This window comes from Lepeophtheirus salmonis, chromosome 13 (assembly GCF_016086655.4).
Source record: "Lepeophtheirus salmonis chromosome 13, UVic_Lsal_1.4, whole genome shotgun sequence".
NCBI lineage: Eukaryota > Metazoa > Arthropoda > Copepoda > Siphonostomatoida > Caligidae > Lepeophtheirus > Lepeophtheirus salmonis.
The window spans coordinates 11,808,169-11,836,091 of NC_052143.2; the positions used below are offsets into that span (position 1 = coordinate 11,808,169).

Genomic DNA, 27,923 nt, shown 5'->3' on the forward strand with positions numbered 1-27,923 from the left:
TTATTGTACCCTATAAGATAGGGTTAGACCACAGCTACAAACTAAGCGGAAAAACAAAAACTAATATTTGTCAAAATAGAATTGGCTAAGCAATAACTTTTTTGTCCGCTAGGAGCGTTGAGTGTATCTGAATATTACTTTAAAACTAACTATGTGACCTCCATAAATTCGCCCTTTTAACTGAATTAATAAAGTGAATTCTGAAATAGGAAGAAAAAGTTTCATACTTCATGAGAAAAATGACAGAAATTGATCGATTGACGTCGTCTGTCATATCATAAAAAGCAACATCTTGCGTGGGGATGAATATATTAATAAGACAACAACGAATCTTCTTAAGGTGACGGGTGCATTCCATTACATTTTTTTGTAGCTTCAGCCTAGACCTGTTCAAAAAAGCAATACATCTATATATGGGTGTACTATAAGAAATTTTCTTGAGGAAACAAATTTGAAGCAAATTTGGAATGTGTTATTATTGAGAATGGACCAGTTCAGTGATGAAAATTTGAATCTGTACTCAATTTTATTCTGATTTTTAAGGTCTTAAAGGAGAATTGTTTTCATTAGAACTCAGAGTTAGACTGAGCTACAGGTCCAAAAGTTTCCTTTCTGAGCTGTCTACTCTGTCAATAATACAACATATCACATTTGAGTAAATTCCTCTCTTCGAGGAATTTTTCATGGAAATACCTTGTTTCCCCCGATGCTCTTGAATGTTAAGAGAAAGAAAATTGATTTTTTTGGGGTTTAAAGTATTCGGAAGAAGTCCTTATTTTTATGCTATTTCATAGGTTTTATATAAAAATAATTGTTGCCTGACAAGATAAAGACAAAAAGAAAGCTAAATCAGAAATATGAACTCATCTGAATAATATATTCAAGACTCACATAAATGTCATTGGCATGAATATTATTTTCTTAGTATTTATTTGAATATACCTTATAAATAAAAATGGATATTGATAAGTAGATATATCTATCTATTTCTTTAGGTTATAATGCTATCCATTTTTCGTTTAAACATCCTTCTTCAAGCTATGAGTATATGGTACTATGTACCATTTACATGTGTGCACGACACAAAGTAAGTGTTCTTCTCAACTTTAAGCCTTATCTCATTGAACAGATATACATAAAAGGTAGCTTTGATAAGTATTGGAATTTGAAAACATCACAATCAAACTTATTGCCAAAAATAAAACAATTTAATTGGAAATGAACTGACAAAATAAATTTCAGTCTCCAATACTTTTAGGATATATAACCTATGGACGGCCCACAAAAAAAAAACAAATGATCATAAAATATTTTTGGGATGCACCAAAGAATTGATTTTTTTGATTCAAGGTTTTTGTTTTATCTGACAATATATGTAGAGATACATGTGTTATAGTATATGTTCAAACTATAAATCAATCAAGATTAACTTTATTAATCGAATTAGAATGTAAATTTATCGTCATTGCAAATACAGAAAACGAATAAAAAATGCGAGTAATTAAGGACAGATAAGGACTTTGTATTTAATGGGATCAAAAAAATATATATAACAAAAGAAAGCCTCAATACCAAGCGTGTAATTCAATTAAACATCCAAGCTTTTTAATTTCACAATTTCCAATTCAAAAAGTTTTATTGATCTTATCTTTAAAATGATGAATTTTAATTTTTGGTTTCATTAAAATACGGCTCTAATTTTCTATAATATAAAAGCCACGATAGGGAGTTCACTTTAAATAGAATGAAAAATGAGAAATTGCACGGTTTTTATAATAAGTTGATTACGATGATTAATTCCGTTTTGTAATATTTAAATGCAAATACATTCTTGATGTTAGTACTTTTTTTTATCATGTAAAAACTTTATTAGCGTAAATCATTTATAGTTTTTAAAAATAGTTACTTTATTAATCTCAATGTGTTCTTTAATTACTTCCAAAATCATTATCCAACTATATGTAAATAATCTTTCAAATATTCGAAACTAAGAAGGGAAGGCCAGATTATTATGAAGAGACGAAGATCATCGTTCTATTACAATTTCAGATTGCACCAACTATACTTAGCTTTAGAGTTTTCCTCCCACTCTCCAATGACTCGACCGTTAACTACCTCCCCAAATCCTCTGAGTTGTTTGTCGTACCACAGCCAACTACCACTTATTGTGACACATCCTGGATCATAACGAACTGGAAATTGCGGCTCTTGTCTAGTATTATGCAAATGCTTGTCCGTTAATCCAAGAGTCTTGTTGAAGATGAATAATCCATCATGTCCAATTATATTAATTATTATATTTGATTTCTTATAATTAAGTGATGAGCACTTTTTCCCATTCGAGCCGCTACAGTGTTTGTTTATTTTTTTTTTATCATAATATATATTATATTGGTGATGGGTATAAAAAGTTTAAAGGAATCTTGCCATTTTTTCCAACTATACTCTTTTTCTTTTTTTTTCTCCTGCCATTTTTTTCTTGGCCATTATTTCCTAAAAATTGCATTTGATTTGAACACCTCTTTCTCTTAGGACAGGTTTGGCGATATATCATCTATATATTAAATTCAAATGTATGTGGGTGTGTGTGAGTCTTGAAATTACGGCCAAACCAATGGATGGATTTTTCTGGAAATTTTCATGTAGTTGACATGAGTTACCTTCTTTTTATACCAGAAGAGATGAATTTGATCGATATTGTTTTAAAACTAATCAGTTAAATGTAATTATATTTTCCTCGGTATCTACTATTCATTTACGAAAATGTGGTTATAAATATTTCAGAACATTTACTTATACATTAAAGAGTATCTTAAATGCAGTTTGTTAATGTTGTAACACATCAAAACAATATAACTATGTTTAGTATATATAGCGGGGGAAATATTAAACGAATGAACAGCTACAACAAGAAAAATGTATCTCAGCGAATAAAAAAGTGTTTTTATCCTCAACAATAAATATAAGTGTAAAATAACATTTTTTTATAATACAGAGTGGTCCATTAAAATCTGAACACATTCCCCTCTACATGTACACAAAAGGCGTAGTCTAAAGGGTTGGAATCAGGGATGTTGGGATGTCAAAAGCGTCAAAAAATAATTTAAAATAGTCTTGCAGTGGAGGAGATGGGATTCTTGAATTACTGGTGTCAAAAGCGGCTTCTCCACCCTCACAAGGCTCTTCCCGCCCACTTTTTTGATAGTTTTGTGGACAGTCTGGTAAGTAATTGTCTATGCTTTAATATTTCGAAATATGAATTAATTTCAATCACTTAACCTTCATTAATTATTGAATTAGTTATTGTTCATATTTCAATGGACCCCCCGGTATATGTAAGTCCCCATTATTTGGCAGAAAAGTTACTACTAAAATAGTTTTCTTTTATTCAGGCTTGGAGATGGAGGAATGAAGCATTATTATTTTATCACTTTTAATAATATGGTTCTTTCTCATTTTTTATAATATGTAGTATCATTTAGCACATTCATGTCACTTATCATACACCAGAAGCTCCACAACAAATATCTACATTGTACATACTAAATATTTAATAAATAATGGAATTGAAGTATAATATGTACCCATAAATTATAATAACGCATGACCTTAGATTTTCATCCAAATAACGGAGTCCGTACAAAATATTTATTATTTGAATTTATGACTCAAATTTTCTTATTCACTTTGACCTACTTCGTTTTAAGTTGTTATTTGACGCTGTACCATATGAAAAAATAGATTTAAGTACTTGTGTATATGTAAATACGGTCAAATTTGATAAAAGCAACAACACCTTAGTTGTAATGAAATTATTATACGACAAACCTTGAAAATTTACGATATTCGATTTTTTCTGGATAACATAATATCTCTACTTCTAACCTCGCCAACTGGGAAGTTAATGTAGAATTTATTGTTTTAGATATCTTGAATTGTTATTTTAGGAATTAGCTTTAACCACTAGAAAAAAAGGCAAACGGAGCGACGAAGTTATCTCGATTACGGGCTCAAGAGAAATTATTCCCTCTTGAACTCAATGTTTGAATCTTTGATTCAAGGTTGCTCCTAGATAAAGTAATATATATTAAGTATGTGAACTATACAGACCATTCTTAAGTTGGATATAATAATTTCAATATCAGTTCAACTCCATCTGATTAATTAAAGGTATATTAAAAAAAGTAATTCTTTAATTTTCTATTTGAATACCTTGTGAACGAATTTAATTGCGTTAAGGATATGCACTGACGGGAGTTGAAAGAGTTTTCATGTCTGTCAAACAATGAATTGCTTAAACAATTCACTTTTAAAACCATACAACCTCTCTATTATAACAGAAACTGTTTTGATTCAAAAAAGTATTTTATTTTATCGTATAGGTGAACATGAATTGCTTAGTTTTATTAATGTAAAGTAATCTATAGATTTAAAGAAAAGGCTCATCAAGTGACGTTCTTCTCCAATACAAGTGAAATATGATGAAATACGAAGGCACTGATAATGGATGTAATAACTATGTAATGCATACTCCCTCCAAAAATGTATTTTTTCGATGAAATTTAAAAGAAATCCTTCCTCCATACTCACTAATAGAGAAGATATGGGATTAGAAGTTAGATCTGAAAGGAATAGATGACAATTCCAAAAAAAAATTTAGCTCTTTCTTTGATTAAATTGAATCATACTTGATAATTGTTTCTTGTTTCACCCCCAAAAAAAAACAATTTAAAAAAAAACAACCTTTATCTTTTCACAGCTACATCATCAATTCGCAAAATTACAAATATATTTTTTCAATAGTATATGAGATTGGTCCCTGTCTTTTTAACAAAAATTATGTGTTCTCTTTTACAGTTGTTATGTAATAGAAGGCATTATTTACTATTCATTTGCAATGCCCTATTAACGAGGTTGCGTGTCCAGTCTTTATCCAGTTGTTAAGTAATCCATGGGCAAACACATTAATTGAATTTATACGAGCTGTATTTTATATACATTTACTTAATTAAGTTGTATACCTGTCAATTATGCAAATATTAAATTGGATATCTCTGCACTATATTTTTAATATATTACGTATAGACAATCCCATTATAAACAAAAATCAAAATGTTGGAAGAGTTATTGTAGTGTATCCAAAGAGCTACAGCCATAAAATTTACATCACAAGTGCATAATATGATAATGAAAAAAATCAATTATTTTGCCGGGTTTTTTGATATATTTGATAAAAACTATATTTGAGGGGTAAAATAATTTTTTTGTACGAACAATATTTTTGTAATAATGTTGTCTGTATGCAGTAAATTTTATCATATTGAATTATTGATTCTTGTTCTATCTCTTGATACAATTTTAATAAAATTCAAAGCTTACAAATAGAGGAAAAATTTGAGATATTGAACTCTCTGTAGAAAGGGGGCAGGTTAATTCAAAATATGTTTTAATTATTTTTTATTATTTTAACAGACCTAAAGAGGTTTTTGAGAGTAAATATATCCTATCTTCAAAGCGATCATAGATATATAATATATATCTTAATTTGCTATAGTATATTTCAACTTTATAATTCGACACATTAAAAGGTCTAGTTATTTATAGATCAAAAATGTCATTTACTCAAAAAAAAATCTTACTGAAACTCGATTTCCTTAAACTGATGCAACTTTCTCTAACTGCAGGAACAGTTTCAATATTTGGGCGAGTCACTTTCAAATACAATTTGTCGAAAAACTTTTGACAGGTTTAAACTTTTAGTAAATTCAAACAGTAGCTAGCATTTGTAAGTATGTTGTGTTGAAATTGTCTATGTCTAACCCAAGATTACTATCTCATGAAAGTCTTATAAAGCACTATCCAAAGGATTATGAGAAAATAGTCTTCAAAGTTTTTATAATAGCTAATGTATCCGTGATTTTTTCCTTCAAATAGCTCATGAGCAATTTCTTAGATCATCTCTCAGAAGGTCAATGGATTGAATCTATTTTCATAAACTGGTACACTGAAATGAATTTCTGATTTAACAAACCCTTATATTCTACAGTGTCTTCATCTTGCTATGCTTAGATTTTAAAACCAGTTGCAATATGCATATAATTGAATTGAATATGAACCCATTCAAATTTACTTCACTTTAAAATATATATTATTGAATATATAATGATTAGAAAATATATTGTATCTAAAATGCTTGATTATCTCTTTAGCACTACTTCTACTATTAATATTAGAAAAGAAAAAAAAATCAATTACGTCATGAGGAATCGATTTACCATCTTGAAGGACCGACAAGTGAGAATGGACTGGATTGGGCCGATCTTGACGGGGATCCTCTCTCCTAAATGGTTCTAGGAGACATTGCCCAAAAACGTATTGCCGAAAGCCATTTCACCAAACCGACACTTTGCCGAACGGACACTTAGGCGAATGGACAGTTTGCCGAAGGACCACTTTGCCGAATAAAATAATAAATATATTTGATGATGATCCATGCTCCAATACTATGTAATTATGATTCCCATTCATGTCATTTCAAAATTAAGGGATAAAAGGTTTTTTTTTATTTGTCACAAATTGCAATAATTAAGTATTTCCATAATTAATAATTAATTGATTCATTTTATTATGAGGATGCTTCAAAAGTTGATAGTCATTATGGATCATAATATGAACACAACAAAGTAGCATATAGTTTGAATCTTTTACTGTTGTAGTACTTTAAATAAATTAAATAATAAACAAACACGACAGTGTTTTTATCATAGAAACTTTATAGATTAAATCTATATGGATTCGATCGAATGGAAGAAGTGCAAAGAAGTAATAACTATAATATATCCGTTATCAATTATGATTCGACATGATGGATTATTTGTATTTGAAAAGACTCATGGATGGACGAATGTAATGTATTTCGCCCCCTTGTTCTTCTTATCGTCTTGTATTTTCTTTTATTATGTATTAAAGTACTCTCTTTTACGTAGTATAAATAGTCATGTATTTTGATTATATTAATTAGAGTAGGGTTTTGTATTATTAAGAATACAGATGTTCCTTCAATAAGTATAGTCTTATTCCTCCACGTGATTTCTTCTCATTTGTCTCTCGGTCGTCCTGGATCTCTCCACTTATAAATAAGTTTGTGTCTCCTCTCCCTCGTCAAGACACAACAACGAACAAACAAAACAATTAACATCAGATTAGGGATGAGTAGTGATTTCAGATTTTTACTTTGTTATGATCCAGGATATTTCGGAAGAAGAGATGGTTGATTGTATGGAAGCAATCCACTGAGAGGATTTGGGGAGGCACTCAAAGGTCGGATAGTAGGAGAGCACGAGAAAATGAAAGACATAAGCGAGGAAAACTCTAAAGCTCAGTACAGTAGGAGCTATTTGGCATCTGAATAGAAAGATTAGAACGATGGTCTTTGTTTTTTTGTGAAACTACATTCTTACTCAAAGTGTTCAAAACAGGCTGCATTACGTAGCCACTCAAGGGACTCCAATCCTCGGAGTTGTGTATATAGGAATGTATGCCTCCATTGGATCTGAAGCCAAGTTATGATAACTATACCAAGTGACTTATAAGTTATATGCTCTTTTAACAAATTTTTGTGTGTAGTTTTTTAGTATGATTCAATGAAATTTGAATATGTAACTTCATTTCTAATAATTGTCCTTTGTAAGTGTTAATTTCCATCAGTTAACTAATTAATTGAATGAGTGCACATATATACAATTACTATAGAAACGTTTTTTAAAAAATATATTCGACACTTCTTGTAAATATCTAATTTGGTAAATTGTAGTACGTATGTACTGCAATATAATGTATGTCAATATAAATCTAGTATTTGAAACACAAAGTGATCTAGAAGACCTTGCAAGATTAAAAATAACTGGGAATATTTTATCGACTGTTTTCCCTGCATATTGTCATTAATCAGATTAGTATACTACGTTTATTCGTTTTACTGTCGGGAAATCTCAAGAAATGTATCTTCAGTTTTTTAATATATTAAAGATCGGCAATATTAAATGCATTCAGTGTAACTTTCCCGACTTAAAACATTACTGGTTGTATTTTTCATATAGACAAAAATTTGTATCGATACATTATAGATCTGGCGTTAGATATATAACCGAATCAAATTTTAATAATAAAGTCAAGTGCTTTACAGTCTTGGAATTTCTCCCATTCATTGATGGGTTTATAGAACTTACTAACAACGATGATATACCGCAAAAATTTGTTTCTTTAAAAGAAACGAATTATGCTGGATGAGAACAAGGTTGTGGAGAAAACCGACGAAGAGTACAACCTTCATATCCTATTGAAATTTGGAATATGCTCGAAAGGATCAATCTATGACGATTTGAACGAATAATTATTGTAGAAGGATTTCACAACGCTTTAAAAAGATCTGTTAGTGGTATTTATCCCAATGTATGGAAAGTAAAAGACGCTCTTACGAAGGAAGTGAGCCTAGCAAGAAAAAAAGTGATTTAGACAGAGTTGAAATAATACCAATATCTATAAAATATCCAAGTTTAAATAGAAGGATCTACAACATTACTCTTAATTATAATCCAGACGAAAAGATGAAATATTTCAAGGTTTAATTAAGTACAAGGTTAGACCATTATGATTTATGTAATCGGGCTTGTTAGAATTTTCAATTTGATGTATCGTACTGACTGCTGGGTAAAAAAGAAAAATTATGACAAAGCACGCAACCACTCATACACTATTACGTCAATATTAAAAAGAGTCGTGGAAGTCAAACATCAGTAGTACACGCGTTATGATATAACCTTGTATTTATATTTATATCAGTAACCTCAAAAATTTGATAACTGTTCGCTAAAATAATTGCCCCTTTTAATACAAAGGACGATTGTATTACTCCAGGATGCCACATGAGGCATACACACTTACAGGGACATGTGATATAGAAAGATAAATCACTTTTTTTAAAAACCGTCAAAATAAAATCGATAAAATGTTTCATTATTTGTCACAAATTGCAATAATTAAGTGTTCCTTAATTAATAATTAATTGATTCATTTAATTATGAGAACGCTTCAAAAGTTGGTTTGAGCAGCAATTAGAACCGTTGTATCAAAAATCATCACAACTGACCAATAAATAATTTCGAAAGAAAAAACATTTTTAAAGAAGAGAGGGAGTCGACCGTCGAGTGGGGATTAATCAATGACTGAATGAGTATCGATTGAGATTTATTGGACAATGCAAAATGACTAATAATTTGGATGGAATGTGTTGGAGCTCCTATTTACCTGTTCAAGTCTTGATGATACTCCTCTATCTCGAGGTCGTCTGTGTCTCAGGATGTGTTTTTCATTGGAGTAGAATCCAACTTACACTACACAAGGAGCATAAGTAATAATTAATTAATTATCCCCCCTACTAAGTATGTTTACCAAGATTTTTTTATCTTTTCATACAAGTTGTTTTCCGTGCCTAAGCTTCAGGAACAAATGAAATGTTGGATCATCAGAATATATATTAACTAAAGGCTTATTCATATTTACTATCTAGTTTCCAATGCTAAATCCAACATTTTCCTCAAGGTTTCTGGTTATCAATGTCTGAAAAGCTACTACAGTAAGACATCTAATTCAAAATATATTTTTTTACTGTGTTATTTATCCGTTTTGTTATAATTGAAATATGTAGTATAAAACTATCAATTGTTGTAAATGATTCAATATAACCTCGTCTCATTTTTCGGATGGAAAGGCATGAGTGTAGCATAGTTTATTGGTGGTTGTGTAGAATTACAGATGTGTATCAATCAGATCCAAATTCAACATACAGTAACGCAAATCGACAAAAATATCATTAAAGATACATATATAATTGTAGTAGTACCTGCTTGAGACTCTGATTATAAGTCTTTTCGAGTCAAATTTGGTTCATGAGTATATAAAATTATTGATTGAGATGAAAAAATTGATATTCACAAGAACATAGAGTAATATTTTTATTTCAAAATTGTCTTTATAACAAAATGCGACAGCATTTTTGCCCGGAGGCTGAAACCCACATTTATTATTATTATTTAAGCCGTACAACACGAATTCCATTAAAACTTTCAATTCATGAAGGTTTGGTCTTTAAAGCCTTTTTTTTAAATCAAGTTTTTAGGGCATAACTAAGATTGAGTGCCATATTTCGACATGAAAAAGCAATATATATGAAAATCAAAGTAAATAATAAGTTGATAAAAACATTTCAGTATTTAAAAAATGAATTATTCATTACATTATCGTCATTATATTTAATAAAAAAAGTCGATTTTGATTGATTTATGGTCATTTAAGTTTATAATATTAATAAAAAAATTTGAATATAATAAGCTGGTTAGGTTGCGTGAATAGAGATTACAATAATATTCCGACGGAAAAAATTAATTGCATAAGAGTCTATATAGTTACATAATTTATAAGTAAGGGTATTAAAACAAGTTAATAGATGCTTTATATTCAAATTAATTGATTAGTATTTACTCATTTTAAGTATAAAAGAATAAACATCTACAAATCATCAAAAAGCTAATATTCCTCCTTCACCATCCTCATCTAGTGATCCTCATCTTCAACCTCATCTACCACAAAATCCAACCCCACCGCCACCTCCAACTACGAGCTATAAATAATTAATTCACTCTTTCATTTTATTGTTTGCACGTGTGTGTGTGTGTATGTCTCTTTATCACATTCGAAATCTGATATCGACTCATACTATTATTGTTATGTTCATTATGAATTTTAACTCATAAGTGCCATGAATCCATTTGTTTCAGCTGAGTTTGTTAACGGAATTCGTATTCGTACTTTAGATCAATTAAATTTAAACAAGAAACTCATTTTTTTGGATAAAAAAAACTTTAAAAAAAAAATATATATATATATATCAACAAAAAATGTATTAACCATAAATTTGGCTTACCAACATACTGAAAGGATTGTAAAGTAGCAATCTGTTAATTGTTTACTTTTACTGATTATTTAATTTACCAAAATTTAGCAATTTGAGTATTGGCATTTTCACGTTTAAAGTGGTTCACGTGTGAGCGAAAATTTATTGGTTCATCTTCAAAGCAGGCATAAAATAGAAGTATTGCCGTTCACAAGACCCGTTCTGGAATAATTGTGACGAACTTAAACTTTTTTTATCAAACCCCGAGGCCACCATTCAAAATTTTTAACTTGGGTTTTGCTTTTTTTCTGGGTTTTATTGATAAATATACTCGGATTTTATGGGTTTCTAATTATTGTTCTGGAATAAATTAGTTACTTTTAGATTCGATTTAAATAGCCAAACATAAATTATAAATTAGATTATTTTGCACCCCCCTAACAATAACATTTGGATATTTTCGAGAAAAAAAATAATAACTATTATAAATATAATATGTTTACATGTGTTTTAAACTAAATTAATAAAGTTTATATACAAAAATTATTGGAAAAATTCGTATTGTATTTAGGTAAGTAAAATATCTCTAAATTTAATTATTGATATACTTTTTAAATTAATTATATCTCGCATGTTTACATTAATTAGTTGTACGATTTTATTAATTATTTAATATTTTTAATTAATTTTCCAATTTAAACTTAAAAATTATAATTATTTTATTTATCAAATTATACTAAAATAAAGGGTCATTCCATAACCAGACATATACACACTCTCACGACATCATCATCATTGTGAGTGTGTTTAAACCAACAAAACAATAATATGTCTGAAATTTTAGAATTATACGAGAACAAAGGCCCGTTTTGGAGTCCCTCAAAGTTTGGTCTTTTGCAAAGGATACTAGATCTTCAGTAGGACATAACTCCGCTCAAACTCAATCGATTTCAAAAAAGTTTTCTTTAAAATAATCATAAGAGCACGTGCTTTAATTTAACTTTTATTAAAAAATACCATTTAAACGTTATTCAGAAATATTAAAAATGGCGACCCAGCCAAGTTTCAAGTTTGATTTTTTCCAATTTATGTTAGAAGTTTAACCTAGTCATACAATATGGTGTATTTGGTTTTTACAGCCTTATTATCAGGGGATTTATACAATTTCAGCAAACATATCATATAAATTTAAACTATCAAGTCTTATTTACTTATTATGATCAGGAACCTCACCTTTAGAGGCCCCAGAAAGCAAATATATATATTTTTTGGGAAAATCTATAAAAAGGTTCATCTTTAATTTCCATACTATCTATATTAAAATTAAATGAATTTTGTCCATCTCTCTGATTGGGGAAGACATATATTGACCATTTAACCTTGATATTGACGAACTTGTGTTGCTAAAGCTCAGTGCCTAATATTAAAATACATTATTGTGTGTGTCAACTTAAAAATAGTCTTGAAAAAAAATCAAGAAAAAAGAATAACAATTAATTTCTTTACATAATATATGAATAAATTATAGTGGAAAATTGAGCATTTTGCAAAATACCCGTTAGAGTGGCAATGTTCAAAATGCCCGGGTAATCTATATGATATCCAATCGAGTGGTTAATAGTCATTTTAACTTCATTAACATTGTCAGATAAAGTGATTGTGGGTAATTTGATTATTAAACAATTGAATACAAACAATTTGATAATCTTGTGCAGGAATGTCTAACCTGTGGATAGATGGTCGCACTGTGGCCCGCCTAATGAGTAGGTGTGGCCCAGTCATTCTCATTTCAAGTAGTATTTAGTAGGAAAATTGTCGTAATATCATCAAAACGTGTAGAACGCTCATAATAAGTACAAATATTGAAAAATATTTAACGAAATCTCGTATTTTGTGAAACTCTAACAGGGTTACCAGAAAAGTTTTTTTAAGTAGTTTAGCCTTGAAAAATTAGATTTGGCGTTTTTTTATATTTGGTCTAAAATTGAAATAAATTTGTATTTAATAGTTTTGTTTTATATAACCAATTTTCAAGAAATTTAACTTAATAGGTACTGCAGACCATTAAAATATTTCAAGTGGCAATGCGTCCCATTAAAAAGTTAGGCATCCCTGATCTAGTACATATTTATTTAAATTTATATTGTATTCAGACAATCAAACTGTAGTATGATAATAATTTATGACAAGACACTCCATTTTATTTTGCAAAATATATCTCGGTCAACAGGTTTTGCAGGGGGATCAAAATTTATCACCCACTACTATCCTGAGTATCAAGGACCCCTTCAAATATGTTATAATACACCTCAGCCCACGAGTTACGCAAGTTAACTGCTTGTCCACATGGGGGATCAAAATTCATCGCCACCGCTATCCTGAGTATCAAGGAACTTTCTAATAACAAGAAATGGGTATTTGGTCAACAATCTGTATCCGGAGAACAAAAGTGTACCATCTGCGGCCTTAAATGCTAAGCTACAGAACTTTCCAGCGTTATCATGGGGGAAAATGAAGATGTATAGACATATCTAAAATGTTGACATGGACAATCTGCTCACGAGGGCCAAGTGCAACATAGAAGTGATAATAGCAAGCAAGAAAGCAAGCAAACAGAATGATGCAACTCTCCTCAAGGCAGCTTAAGGAGACTGAGGTAAGACAGTATTCTATTTTGATATTGTGATCCATGTAGCAGAGAACGGATATTATAGATTAGGGACAAAAAGGATGTCTTAAAACATCTCAATGTAAGGAAGCAGATTGAGCCTTACAAGGAGTCAATCCTCAGTGTTGATGAAGTTCCCAGTGAGAAGAAAGTTACATTGGGACTGACAGCATCAATTATGTCGGATGGAAATGAAAAGGCTTTAAGTGGTGCAATTACAGATACTCCAAACAAATAAGTTCATTTGCAAAAAAAGGGTCATTGATGTTCAGTGAAGCGGTGACAGTGGGTAATGATCCGCTTCTTGAACCTGCCGTTCATTTGCAGAACCCGTAGGTGGGTCTATTATAGGATATAAAAATGGGTCCTTGATGCTCAGGGAAGCGGTGGGGGTGGGTAATGATTAACCTTTTAGACTGGTGGTTCACTTACACAAACTGTGGGTCAGGGTGTATTATAATATATTAGAAGGGGTTCTTGATACTCAAGATAGTGGTGGCGATAGGATTTGAGTCCCCATAGGCACTGATGTCAACCTGCACAATCTGTTGGCAGAGGTATATTTTACAAAATAGTGTTGAGTCTCGTGATAATTTTTTATCATACAATAATTTGATTGACATAATTAAATCCTTAATGATCAAATTGCTTAGCAATAAATTATTTAAATCATCAAATTACCCACAATCATTTCACCTGACAATGTAAATTAAGTTAAAATGACTATTGAATACACGATTGGAAATTTTATAGATTGCCCTGGCATTTTGCAAAATGACCAGGCAATCTATAATGTATAATCTTTAATCCAATCAAACACAACTTAGATATACTAAATATGATTGTTTATGTCAAACTATGTATTTTCTTACTAAGACCAGTTTTATTATTCCTTGCTACAGGCAAGCGCAATTGAGAAATGCGCAACAGTTCCTTTTCAGTCCTTTCAGTTTCCAAATGAGAATGTCTATTTAAATTATCACCATCATTCGAATCTACTAAGAATGACACATTTCTCTAAAATAAAGACCCAATTTTTCTTTTACATAAGTTTACCGCAAGGTGAGGTAATTTTTACTTTTTTAGATTTGTTAGACATTTCGCATGATAAAGATAAAACAACTCAATAACAAATTATCCAATAACTTGAAGGGCCTAATTCACGTCTAAAGCTTTTAGTACTATTTCTATTTATTTTAAATTTTGAGACAAATAGAAGGCTCTAATTCAAAGCAAATTTGCAACCCACATATGGAACAAACTTTCCCGTACTAAAGATGCATCTTCACTATTATCAAAAGTAAATACGTGACTGGATTAAAGTATTTCTTTTTTAGTCAAATTTTCCTCAGTCAATTCCAAAAAAAAATTCTGAGAGAAAAATAAATTTTAGCGAGATTGATTTAAGAACAAACTTTTTGGAACATACACAAACATAGAATTAAGATCCATTTGTAAAATATTGTACAATATCCGGAAACGAGGAATGATCTTTAATAACAGCTTCTTCAACATTGAAAAAAGGATCTTTGAGATCTGTGAAAGGCTTTGTCGTAATTGTTTCTCCGAAAATAGAATAGTCTTTCTTCCTCATGGTGTCCTTATTCACAGCCAAATGAAAGTTAGAAGCAAAGTAAATTTCGATTTTCAAATGAAACACTTCAATTGGATTGGATCCCATCTGAAAGAAACCTCATTCTTCGTTTAATGCGATTTTAATGTTATTTGAGGGGAACGAAAGAGTCGATTTCTCGGTGGTGGAGTCCTTATTCGGATTTTTTTTTCTCTTTTTTTTTTTGAGTGAGATGCCTTTGAAGAGAGGGATAATCACACAGAGTGGGATCCTTTTTAAGCTTGAGTAGACATGAAAATTTGGACTCTGAAGAAATCCTCAGGAGTCGTTTGGTATGGAAGAAGAAACGTCTCGCCTAAGTCCAAAACTAATGCTCCAACCTTGACATCCCTTTTAAACACAGTTATACGAATAGACACCTACCTACTCCTCAAAGTATGATACGTGTTCCGATCCGTGGTCTAAGCCAAATCCTCGGCAAACTCCAAAGAAGTAGAGGAACTCAAACTCTTTAATCTCATGCTCCGTCTCTTTTCTTTCTTTTTTTAAATTTAATTTCGAATTTGATTGCTTTTTTATAAAATAAATTTCGAATCTTAGAAAATAAGACGCTGGACCCTTTTTATTTTTTTTCAAATATACTTTTCCTTGAAAAATCTTGTTTCTGCAGGATCCTTATTTTTTATGATCAATGTTGGGGCCGTAACATATGACTGAAATGCGGCATTGGCAATATCCCCCTCTAAAACTGGCCCTGATGCTACCATATGGTAAAAATATTAGGTTAAGACGTAAAGACTATTTTAAGGCAAAGTTTTATTGTATTACATGTAACATGAGTCACGAGTAGCCGTGTTACATGCATATTGTTACTGGTGTCATATTTATTTAACAAAGTTTATAGAAGAATATGAAATATGTTTACAAAAACTCAAAAATATGTAAAATTATATTGTACATTCTTAAGGAAAGAGCAATGTGCATTAAAAAGAATTAGGAAGATTTTGTAATAAGCTTGTAAAAAAGACGGGGGAAAAGTCAGGTCTAATCATAATTTAATTATTATGTATATAGTACATAGTATATAACTTATGAAGAAATGAATAGAGCCATGGACATCTCATCTCATGCTCGAGACGTCCATGATAGAGTTTAGTGATGCTAAGCGATATAGCTAAAAATGTAATATATAATAGCTGAAAGGGTGAGGACTAGATAATTATTGGCTAGTTAGCTAGAGGAAGAAGAAGAGGAAAAAGGGGAAGCTGATATTATATGAGAGGATTGTGGGCTGTGAGGTGATCGAAGGAAGAAGAGCGATCAATTCAAAATAATTTTGTGACGTCATAACGGACTTTCCATTACATACATTTATTATTAAGTTCTGAGTTGAAGTGAAGTTTCAAATTTGGAACTCCGACCTTTTGCTTCACTCAATTCTACACAAGACAATGACGGATCCTGGAGAGAGTAGCAACAACAACAATGACAACTGCCTTGAGTTGGCCCTGGAAGGAGAGAAGCTATGTAAGACGGGTAACTGCCGTGACGGAGTCGCCTTTTTCGAAGCAGCTCTTCAAACGGGGACGGAGGACTTTCGAACTCTATCTGCCATTTATTCACAGTTGGGAAATGCTTACTTTTACATGGGAGACTACTCTAAGGCTATGCAGTATCATAAACATGATTTGACTCTCGCTCGGACCATGGGAGATCGTTTAGGGGAGGCCAAAGCCTCAGGAAATCTCGGAAACACGCTCAAAGTCATGGGGAAATTTGAAGAGGCTGTGATTTGCTGTAGGAGACATCTAGGTTAGTTCTCCTCTCTTGTCCTCCCTTGACACCCGCACCCGCATGCATATATTCACATATTCACTCCTCCTCCAATTATTCATTAAGTAGTGTCTATAGCCCCCATTTCTTCATTTTCATATAGATTGATCCAAATTTGAAGTAATGATGTACTAATGCCTGTACATATAAAGGCATAGTGATGAAGATATCATCTTACAAATCATTCATGAACAATGCTTCCTTAAAAATACAAAAATAGTTGTTACTCTTTTTTTCTTCTTTATTAATATTAAGTCATTTTACAGAGATTTGTCAAGAGCATAATGATCGTGTGGGTGAAGGTCGTGCCCTTTATAACTTGGGGAACGTATTTCATGCTAAAGGAAAACACATTGGTCGACTAGGTCATCAAGACCCAGGTGAATTTCCTGATGAAATCAAAGCTTTATTTGAAAAAGCGGTTCATTATTATGAGGAAAATTTACTTCTAATGATGGAAATTCAGGACCGTGCTGCACAGGGCCGTGCTTGTGGTAATTTAGGAAATGTGCATTATTTACTTGGGAATTTTTCCAAAGCTATTGAATATCACGAGGAACGTCTTAAAATTGCCAAAGAATTCGGAGATAAATCTGCTGAACGAAGAGCTCATTCCAATTTGGGTAACGCTCACATTTTCCTCGGGGAGTTTGAAAAAGCTGCAGAGCACTATAAGAAAACGCTAAAACTTGCTCAGGAGTTGGGTGATAGAGCCGTGGAGGCTCAAGCCTGCTACTCCTTGGGAAACACTTATACACTCCTCAAGAATTATCCCACAGCTATTGAATATCATATGAGGCATCTATTTATAGCACAAGAACTAATGGACAAAGTAGGAGAAGGGCGTGCTTGTTGGTCACTTGGTAAGATATCAAACTTTGAATACATTTATTTGAAGTTGTTTCTTATTATTTCTATTCCTAGGTAATGCACACTCCGCTATGGGCAGTCACGAAAAAGCTTATCATTATGCTACAAGACATCTTGAAATATCCAAAGACACAGGTGATCGAATGGGCCAAGCAACGGCGCAGCTTAATTTAGCAGAATTATCAAAGAATATGAATTCAGCCACGCCACCTAAATCTCAAAGTCGTAGGATATCGATGGAACATTTAAATCTTTTGAAGATGACGCCAAATTCTGATTTAAACGGAGATCATAATTCATCGTCTGATAGAAATTTGAATAGTAACGCTCCTTCTGATGATGTTCTCAATACTTCGGGTTTGGTAGACGAAGAAGACTTTTTCGATTTCATTACTAAATTTCAATCTAAACGAATGGATGATCAAAGGTGCTCACTCGTGTTGCCCCCACAAAAAAATAATGATAAATCTCAGCAGCAACACTCAAACCCCGCTCAACAAAATGATTCTAATGGAACTGCATCAAAATCAGTTCCATTTTTACCTGGACTTGTTAATAAACAACCTGAAATTCTTCAGCGACTCTCTGTTGCAACTAACAATGATGATCACTTTCCGGATGAATCTTTTTTTGAGATGCTCATGAAATGCCAAGGTTCCAGGATAGAGGAACAAAGGTCATCATTGCCCAATGAAAGGCAAAGTAACGATATAACCCTTCAAGCTCCTACAGTACCAGATGAAGACTTTTTTTTCCTTAATTCAACGCCTTCAGGGAGGGAGGTTAGAAGATCAGCGTGCCGTATTACCAGATGATAAGAAGCTTGGATAATTTTTGTACCTTTTTAAGTATTTATTTCAGTGTCTCAATTAAATTTATTTTTGTGTATACGTATTAGTTTCTGCATTTATACTGTGTCTATAAATTTACCTCTCAAACGTTCACGACGCTTTTATTTCATGTGATTCCCTATTTGGCATGACCTTTCTAATTCCATGAGTCTTCATCCTTATTTTTCACATGCTTAGGCAATTCTCCTTAACACAAAATATTTGTTGTTTTTTTTTTTACTCATGGACATTGAATCCTCAATTTTTATACAAATTTTTTAATTACCTACTACTTACTTTCTTCATTCACTACTTTTTATGAAAGGATTTCCAAAAGAAAGTATATAATTATTTTTTACCTGCATCATATTTTCTACAAAAGTACATTTGACTCCTTTTTCTTAAATCCTTAATGTTAAAGTAATTACAACCTGAGCTAATTTGTTGTATTTTGTAGCTTGATTTTTTTTTTTTTTTGAGAAAGATAGTGTATCAAAGTCGAGACATAACTATTTGGATATATCTCATTCCAGTAAAAGCCTAATTATTATTTTTAATACATATATATCATACCGTTTCTACCGAAAAATATACAAGAGTTTTAAGTAGCAAATGCATATATTTATACGTCAAATATATATAACACATAAAAAAACTGAGAATCTATCAGCGATAATTAAGTTACTCAAGATTATGAACTAAGGAAACTTGTAAATGAGCCTTGAAGTTGATCAAAATTAAGGTGTTTACCAATTATGACCAATATGCAAGGAGAATCACTTTTGGTGCTGGATGAAGTAGGATAAGTATCATATGTATCGTGAACACCTTGGATGATAATTTTGTCTCCCTTACTTAGTGTGACTAAACCCTTCACACGCCAGACTTCAAATTGGTGGTCAGGAGAGATATTGTTTTTTTCCCAGAGTAAATTTTGTAGAAACAACTCCATATTCTTCAATTGGACGGATTTAGAATATCGTAGGGTAACCGTAGACACGTCTTTAAGATGGTCACTATTGCTATCTCCCGTATCAAACTTCGATGGCAGAGATGGGCTCTTAGAAATAACGGCGTCACTAAAGTCGGAATAAGAATTTAAGTCCAAAATTTGGTCCAAATCAACGATAGCACGAGATGTAGGAATAATCAGGCTAGAACTATTAATAGACTGGATTTGATTCGTTATTTTTTTCTTGTTGGGATGGATCATCAAGCAGATCAATTTTATTCAGCAAAATGACATCGGCACACGCTATTTGTTTGATAAAAACCGTTTTATCTCTTTGAGACTCTTGTGTTAGAGTACCAAAGCCATATTTGGCATCAAAAAGTGTAATGATGGAATCCAAATACAGATCACTTCCAAGTTCATCATCCATCCAAAATATGGAAGCAATGGGCGATGGATCGGCTAAGCCTGTTGTTTCCAAAAGGATATAATCAAATTTTCCCTTCTTTTCCATGAGGGTCTCAATGGCCTAAATCATAGATGAACAACAAAAAAAATGATGTTGGGTATGGATATTTTTTTTAAATCTTACTTTGACACCATTGTCCTTGGTTGAACAGCATAGACACCCATTCCGCAACTCCATCCATTCCTCGTAGAGAGCTCCTTCCTTTCCTACACTCAGAGACTTCTCTTCCACGTTCCCCTCCCCAAATTCATTCAAAATCACGGCAATTTTCTTAGAGTGCTGCTCAGTAAGAATATAATTTAAGAGGGTGGATTTCCCTGAGCCTAACTGTCCCGTAATCAGTGTCACTGGCACCTTCTTTACATCTCCATTTTTATTTCCTTCACTCACATCTTCTATCAACGGTGTTTGAGTAGTGGAAATAAGGTCTGGACAATCATCATCGGAATCCCCCATTTCCACGATAAGTTGCTTAATGTTAATACTAATAGACGTAACAGTTAATATTTTTACATCCAGGATATTATAATTATATATTTGTAACAATATCAACACGAGTCGGCCTAGGAATAAATAAATAGGCACTTCACACTTAATGTTAATAATAGTAATATTTAATAAATAATATCTAATAATAATGTCCACAGACAATAATAATAAAGCAGATTCTCTGCTCTAGATCACGTCAGAGATGTGTCACGCTCTAGGGATAACTTTTTTCTCAAACGCGCAACCTTAATAGACGTCTCTGAATACCGAGTCCTCATTAGTCATTGATCGGTATAAAATATGTCCTACCAGTATGCAAAAATAGAAGAAACTCAAAATGAACTGACTTTTGAAGAACGTTTGAGAGAAGAGTAGCCTAGCTCTCATTACATTGTATTAGATCAAGTGTGAGAAGCTGCGAGAGGAAGGAAATAAACAAAAATGTTATCCCTTATATGACTGGAATGACTCCGACCTCGATACTCAATTCTACCCTGAGTTCAGCGAGGACTTACACTCGTTATAACTATTTTAAAAAATCAGTGTTACTTTCCGTTATTCATGAGCACATGCACTAATGCATGATTACTGAGATCTAATTAGAATGAAAGAATTATTGTAACAGCTTTAGAAAATAAAAAACTATGTTCAGGTTTCATATAAAAAAATTTATCACAGTCGTTCTAGGTAAAAGCTAAATTCTAGGTCATATTTTATGCAACTCTAGATGTCATGAATAAATCCTTCGAATTTCACTTTTAGTTGCAATATTTTTTTTCTCTTTTTGTCTCCCGAAATAGAGTGTGTTGAAATCAAGCCAATGCAATAAATTCTAATTACTTTCTGGAGGAGTACAAGCTCCAACCACGCAACCTGTTGTGGTTAAAAACATAATTCTTGATGATAAAATTCCCTTGGTAACTCGCATGAACTTTGTACAATTATAATGTTATAACGTTTGTCGTAGTTGTAATTTTATATGAACATCACGTGGTATTTTAAGCAACTCTTCTATTTTGGGATAATATTTGAAATCCCAAAAATTTATTCTGACCAAAAAATGAGAACCTGACTGAATATACGGGTATACAATTCAAAATCAAAATAGATTTATATTAAAGTGTTTTCTAACGTAAATGTTCAAAATATAATTAAACTAATTATTCAAACTGATGAATTTGTGCTTAAAAAAAATGGAATATCAACTTCAGTTTGTGTTCTTTATGTTGTAAGTTTCATTAAAATAATTAGTTAATATGAAATATGATTCTTCGTTTGATCTTTGGATACTAATTTGATTAATTCATAAAGTCGGTAGAGTCGAATGTATTTGTACAATGAGTTAAACAGATTTCGAGTCGCATAATTCAAATGGTTGGATTCAGAGCCAAGATCATAAAATATTATTCCAAACTATAAATCAAGAATAATTTTTTTTAGATGTGTGTAGTTTTAATGAAATTGTTCATGTTTATTTATTATTTTAGGGACAGAAAATTTAAATTTAATTTCTAGAGTATGATTAAAATAGTTTGTTAAGGTTGGATTTATAATATTTAGAAATATTTGCTCCAAATCTTAAGCTATTTTAAAATTTCCAATTCCAAATCAGAGATAAATATACATATTATCTGTGTTCTAAACCGAATCCGTAAGTAAATACATGTGACTTTCGGCTTACTCATATGCCATAATTATTCCTTCATTGGAATTAGATAATACCTAGTCAATAAAAATTACATTATTTGAATCCTTTTAAACTCATGAATGGGGATGTAGAAAATCGATACAATGTGACTTATGTTTCCAATGGGTTCTCTTTCGGTACCAAATATAAGAATCCTGTTCATCGCGATGAATTCATTATATTATTAATGTAACATTAATGGGGGAATATTTTTTATTATTACACTAATTCCAAATCCATTGAACTCCGTTCGTAAACACATCCAACTTTACTAACTCCCGGGTAAATTAACTAATTACTTCAAATTACATTTTTGATCCTTCAAAACTCATGAATTGGGGATATGAGTAATTGATACAGTCCGTATGAAGTTTTCTATCCCTTTCCATTGGGTAACTAACTTGTAAATACATAATCATTGTTATGAATTAATTATATTCAAAGATCAATAGAGGATATAATATTTCATATCATAATCATGTGAATGAAACTTACTACATGATATTGTATTAGCCTGATCTTAATTGACATTTTATTTTTGAAGGACAAATTCATGTTTTTAAATGATTAGTTTAATTATTTTTTTCAAGTTTACTTTAGAGCACCCTTCAAATTATATCAACTTTGACTTTCAGTTGTGTACATTAAGTCAATCCATCATTTTCTTATCTAAAAAAAAATTGTAGGATTTCAAATAGTTTTCCAAAATGGAAGAGTTGCTTAAAATTACGACAAATATTATGGCCTTTTTATTGTACAAAGTTTATAGGAGTTCACCATCTGAAATTATCATCAGAAATGAAGTTTTTCACAATAAAAGGTTGCGTGGTTAGAGCTAGTGCTTCTCCAGATAGTATATAAAGTCTCATTGCATTGAAACAAACAATGGAATAAACAAAAAATAATAATGGAAGTGTTGCGTGAGAACTGAGGTGCATCAGAGTGAGCGGTGAGCGAGGTGTTTGTTTGGAAAGAGCAAAACGTCAAGCTGTAGCTCACTATTTATTTGCCGAAATCTTTTGAATTGTCAATTTCAATTTGCATAGGTACTTTAAGATAAGTTAACTTTATGTGAGGTTCTTGACGAAGGACGGAACACTTTTACATGAGACACTAGACAGAATTCGGAGTGAGGAGGGGGAAACGAAAAACGAAAGAGTTATAAGACGAGTGGACAAAGAGTGTGAGAAGTGAACTGAGCTGAGCTGAGAGAGGAGAAAGAAGAGGAGGAGGAGGAGGAGGAGAACTAGTAACATTTCACATTTACCTAAGAATAGGAGGAAGAACGAAGGCTTCTCTCAGGATAGTCTTCCAAAAGAAAGCACCAAGTTAAAGGCTGCATCGGCTTTAGTTGTTGTTTTTACTTAATTCATTTCTCAGATTTAGTTGACTCCATTGTGCTTCAAGATGAAGTTCTATTTCTTCTCACACTGGATTATTTTGGCCATTTTACTATCTCTTGTGAGGAGTCGTCGTTATATGGAGGACCCCCCTGGATGAAACGATACCCGTAGATGAGGATATGAATACTCTTCATGTCAATCCCACTCACGTATGTATTTCAGGCATCCTTTCTCAAGTACCAGCTTCACAGAAAACAAATTTCGAGCATTAAGAAAGAATATCATATCAGTAGATCCACTTAGAGTATTTACTCTGAGAAACGATGCATTTCATTTAACATACATTTTCTTATTTTTTTCTATTTTATTGTGATTAATTGGTTTTTTTTTCATGTGTTTAGAAAATTTGTGTAATTAATTATAATCTTTCAAGATAAATACATACATTTGTATTTATCATACTAAAAGTAGAATTATATTATATAAAAGGATAGAAAAGTATCAATGAATTAAAGGATGATTATATTAAAATCCTCTCTTGAGATTCGAATTAATTTCTTTTCAGCACTAATATATATAATTTTACTTAATTGATTATTGAAGAGGGGAAAAAATTACAAATACACTCTTTCATTTTATGTTTGACCCTAATTTATTACATTTATGTATATATGCTCACTATCAAATTTTACATATACTACCGATGCATTGTTAATCCTTATCGGATAAAATTGGCTCAGTGTATGATATTTCATTTTGAAATCAAGAGGTACTGAAAAATATGGGGTGGTTAGAAGGGATCAATTTACGTGTATGTACGTTATCAATTTTTTATTTATGTGTAAGAATGAATGTATTCTGCTTATTGAGGATATGGAATGTTTCAAATTAATTTTCTACTTTTATTTAAGGTCTTGGAAGATCAAAAATATGAAGATTCAGATGGCTCTGGTTCAAATGTCGATGATGATGACGAAGATTTCGACTCACCTGAAATAGTTCCAAGTCGCATTGTTCCAGCCATGACATCACCTTCCTTTATGGATCCTATGGGTTCGACCCTGACTCCTCTATCTCCTAAAACATCTCATGAAATGACACTATCTATGGTGAGATCATTACTCAACTCGATTAATGTTGTATCTTTGAATTATTTGATATTATAGCCTATTGATGGTTCTGGTCATGAAGCTGATATGAAATCTGTATTTTATTATCCAACACCTGCTGTTATTCAACCCTCGTCTGTTGTTCCTGAAATTATTGTAAAAAGTGAAAATATGGGTCCTCAAGTTAATAAAAAGCTTCCTAAAGTCCCTGTTACAATTGGCAAATTAAAGAAGTAAGATTTTTTAAATAATTTTTATATACATTTACTTATTTAAAAATTATATACAGATTCACTATCCCAGATGAAACATTTCTTGATACAGAAGATGGAAATTCTCGTAATTTGTCTTTATTTTTGAAGGCAGCAGATCAAACGACAAAAGCACATAACTCCTGGATAAAATTTGATCCTAAAACTTTGGAAATTAAAGCTTTGTATGTTTTTAAATATTATGTCTATATTATACAGTAGATTATTTTTTTAAGGCCTGTTAATCCTGATTACTCTGGAACATATAATTTTATGATTCAGGCCATTGATAGTATGGGAGCTAGTGTTATGACAGATCTTGAAATGGTTTTGAGAATGCATCCAAGTTCACGACTATTTCATCATAAATTTATTATGAAATATATACCAAACGATAGTGAGGTAGATATTTTCAAAGTAAGTAGATCAAAAGTACTTTATATAAGGGGTATTGAATGAAATATTTATTTATATAGATTGTTGACCATATGATGAAATATTTGGGTGGTGAGCTAAAAGGCGTTGTGGTTCGAAATATCAGAAATAATTATATAGCCTGGACCTACGAATCGCTTGTAACTCAAAGCTGTCCTTTGGAAAGAATTCAAGCCATCAAGCATAGGATAATGAGTGAATCTCTTTCTCTCCCCTCCACAAAATTTAGAGCATTTATGAAAAAGCTTATTCAAATAAGCTCGATAACTTTCGAATTTGAGGGTCTTTGTTATGAAGAAACTGTATCAACATCTGTTAGAGTAGATGACAACTCACAACCTTCTATACGTAATCCAATTAATCGATTAAATGTAACTGCAGGAGAGTTACTAAGATTCAAAGTACCTGAAGTGAGGTTTTTTTATTATATCTATAGTAGGATGTAACGACAAGTGCTTATTGATTTATATAGGATACTTGTTTTGATCAAGAGGATCGTTATTTGGAGAATTTAGAGATGCATATATTGACTATGAACCGAAAACAATTATCTCCCAAGGCTTGGCTTCAGTTTGATCCTAAAAATAAGGAATTTTATGGAGTGCCACTCGAGGAGGAAGTGGGAAGAGAAGAATACCAATTGGTAAACGATTTGTAATTTATTCATTTTACATAATTAATTTTGCAAGTTTTGTTTATTTCCTTATATTTTTGCAGGTATGTTCTGATTCACAAGGATTGTCTGCTATTGATGGGATCGAAGTTGTTGTCTCGACTCGGCCATTTTCCGAAAGATATTTCGTTGAATTTGATTTTGAATTTGTAAAAGAGCCTTATATATCAAATCAAATGGATTATCCTCGAAGAAAAGTTCGTTTCATGGAAGATTTGGCTCATTATTTTGGTGATAGAAATGCTTCCAATATTGTTATTAAATCAATTGCAGATGATTTAAGCCACATAGTTTGGTATAATAAATCTTTCATTTATTCAAATTGCAAAAAAGATGACATCAATTGGATGAAGAATAAAATGCTAAAATCAGTTTCTAATATGAATAAAAAAGAATCAAGAGTACAAGATGATTTAATACAAATATTTAATCCATCTTTGAAGCTCAAAGATATAAACATAATACTCAAAGGATCTTGTGTAGATCTAATCAAAAACAAAGAATCTCAACCCAAAGAAAAAGATAATAGGACAATTTTCCATGGTATTATTCCGTTCTCAGACTATATATTAACATTTATATTCCCAGCCATTATCATTACTGGAATGATGTTACTGGCTTTACTTTTGGCTTGTCTTCTTCATCGAAAAAGAAAGGCTGGAAAACTTAATATATTCTATTCAGAAAGTCTTCCTCCTCGTGTTCCAGTCATTCTTCAGGACGAGTTGCATCACGCAAATCACGACGAGTATAATTCTTTCATCGCTAGAAACCAGTTGAATAATACTCCAGCCTTAAAAAAGAAACATCACGAGGAAAATCAACACCTTTTGAATAAGTCAAATACTTCCGACATATCATTCTCAAGGCCAGCTCCTGTTTATCAACGAAGTTAGATAGTTATATACAATATACATATTCCAATACATATCGTTTCTCCTCTTTCTAACTTATTATATAATTAATAATATTATTATTATGATCTCAAGCTACTATTATAATACTATACAAAACTTATATATCCCCTAAATTTACTATTTCTACATTTAATATACCTCCTTTTTTTTCTTTTTAAAGAAATATTATTTAATATTAAATACAAACACAATTAATTTGTGAAAATGCTTTCAGTTGTTATTAAACAAAAATTGTAAGTGTATAAACTATTCAGTACATAGTTTCTTCCAATTATATGTAGGAAAAACATAATTATTTTTTTACAAATATATAGATTAATAAATAGATTCAAAGCTCAATTCCACCAAATGCTGCTCATTAATTTATTCGAAATTTAGTTGTTTTTCCTCGTCATACTTTTGTTGTATATATATTATGTTAATGTTAGAAAAATTCCTAAATATAAAATATATTTAATTTATTTTGAGGATGTTCTAGCAATTTATTTCAGAGAAATATTAATATGTATGTCCTTCGTTTCCAATTTAACTTTTAAGACATATCATTTAAATACATATACATATTAATTGCGGAAAATTTAGAGCAGTATGATATGCAAGTAAACTTAAAAAAATATCGACTTCATTAATTAACTACACGTTGCATTTTTTTCTCTCTTGGAAACGTTTATATTTTGTTAAATAATTAATTATTACATTATTAAAGATATCAAATTAGACTCCATTTTTGTATTGAAGTACATTAAATAAATAACTTATAAGATAAATTATCAAAGCATTTATTTACTCAAGTTTAAAATGTCCCTTCCATGCATGACTGTACAAACTTAAAAAGTTTGTGTCTTGTCTCATTTAACAAGTGCTAAGGAAACA

General features: G+C 31.3%; 3 protein-coding genes and 2 long non-coding RNA genes across 5 annotated transcripts; 4 read left to right on the plus strand and 1 right to left on the minus strand.

The window, feature by feature from the left end:
- The first annotated feature begins 3,243 nt into the window (after positions 1–3,243).
- On the plus strand, positions 3,244–3,591 carry LOC121127442 (uncharacterized). The gene is made up of 2 exons (XR_005867841.2): positions 3,244–3,335; positions 3,393–3,591. It is a non-coding gene; the product is annotated as an uncharacterized lncRNA (long non-coding RNA).
- A 5,472-nt stretch (positions 3,592–9,063) lies between these two features.
- On the plus strand, positions 9,064–9,730 carry LOC121128565 (uncharacterized). The gene is made up of 2 exons (XR_005868198.2): positions 9,064–9,409; positions 9,478–9,730. It is a non-coding gene; the product is annotated as an uncharacterized lncRNA (long non-coding RNA).
- A 6,771-nt stretch (positions 9,731–16,501) lies between these two features.
- On the plus strand, positions 16,502–18,837 carry LOC121127494 (uncharacterized). The gene is given in 4 exon segments (XM_040722879.2): positions 16,502–17,004; positions 17,292–17,888; positions 17,950–18,641; positions 18,643–18,837. Coding segments are annotated over 4 exon segments (1,734 nt in total). The 5' UTR covers positions 16,502–16,643; the 3' UTR covers positions 18,727–18,837.
- A 487-nt stretch (positions 18,838–19,324) lies between these two features.
- Positions 19,325–23,232, minus strand: LOC121127497 (zinc-regulated GTPase metalloprotein activator 1A). The gene is given in 3 exon segments (XM_040722882.2): positions 19,325–19,917; positions 19,919–20,206; positions 20,270–23,232. Coding segments are annotated over 3 exon segments (1,122 nt in total). The 5' UTR covers positions 20,603–23,232; the 3' UTR covers positions 19,325–19,416.
- A 243-nt stretch (positions 23,233–23,475) lies between these two features.
- On the plus strand, positions 23,476–27,817 carry Dg (Dystroglycan). The gene is made up of 9 exons (XM_040722878.2): positions 23,476–23,650; positions 23,703–23,874; positions 24,577–24,774; positions 24,832–25,007; positions 25,064–25,210; positions 25,262–25,442; positions 25,502–25,870; positions 25,933–26,103; positions 26,178–27,817. The coding sequence occupies exons 2-9, from the start codon at positions 23,845–23,847 to the stop codon at positions 27,027–27,029; spliced, it is 2,124 nt and encodes a 707-aa protein (XP_040578812.1). The 5' UTR covers positions 23,476–23,650; positions 23,703–23,844; the 3' UTR covers positions 27,030–27,817.
- The last annotated feature ends 106 nt before the right edge of the window (positions 27,818–27,923 follow it).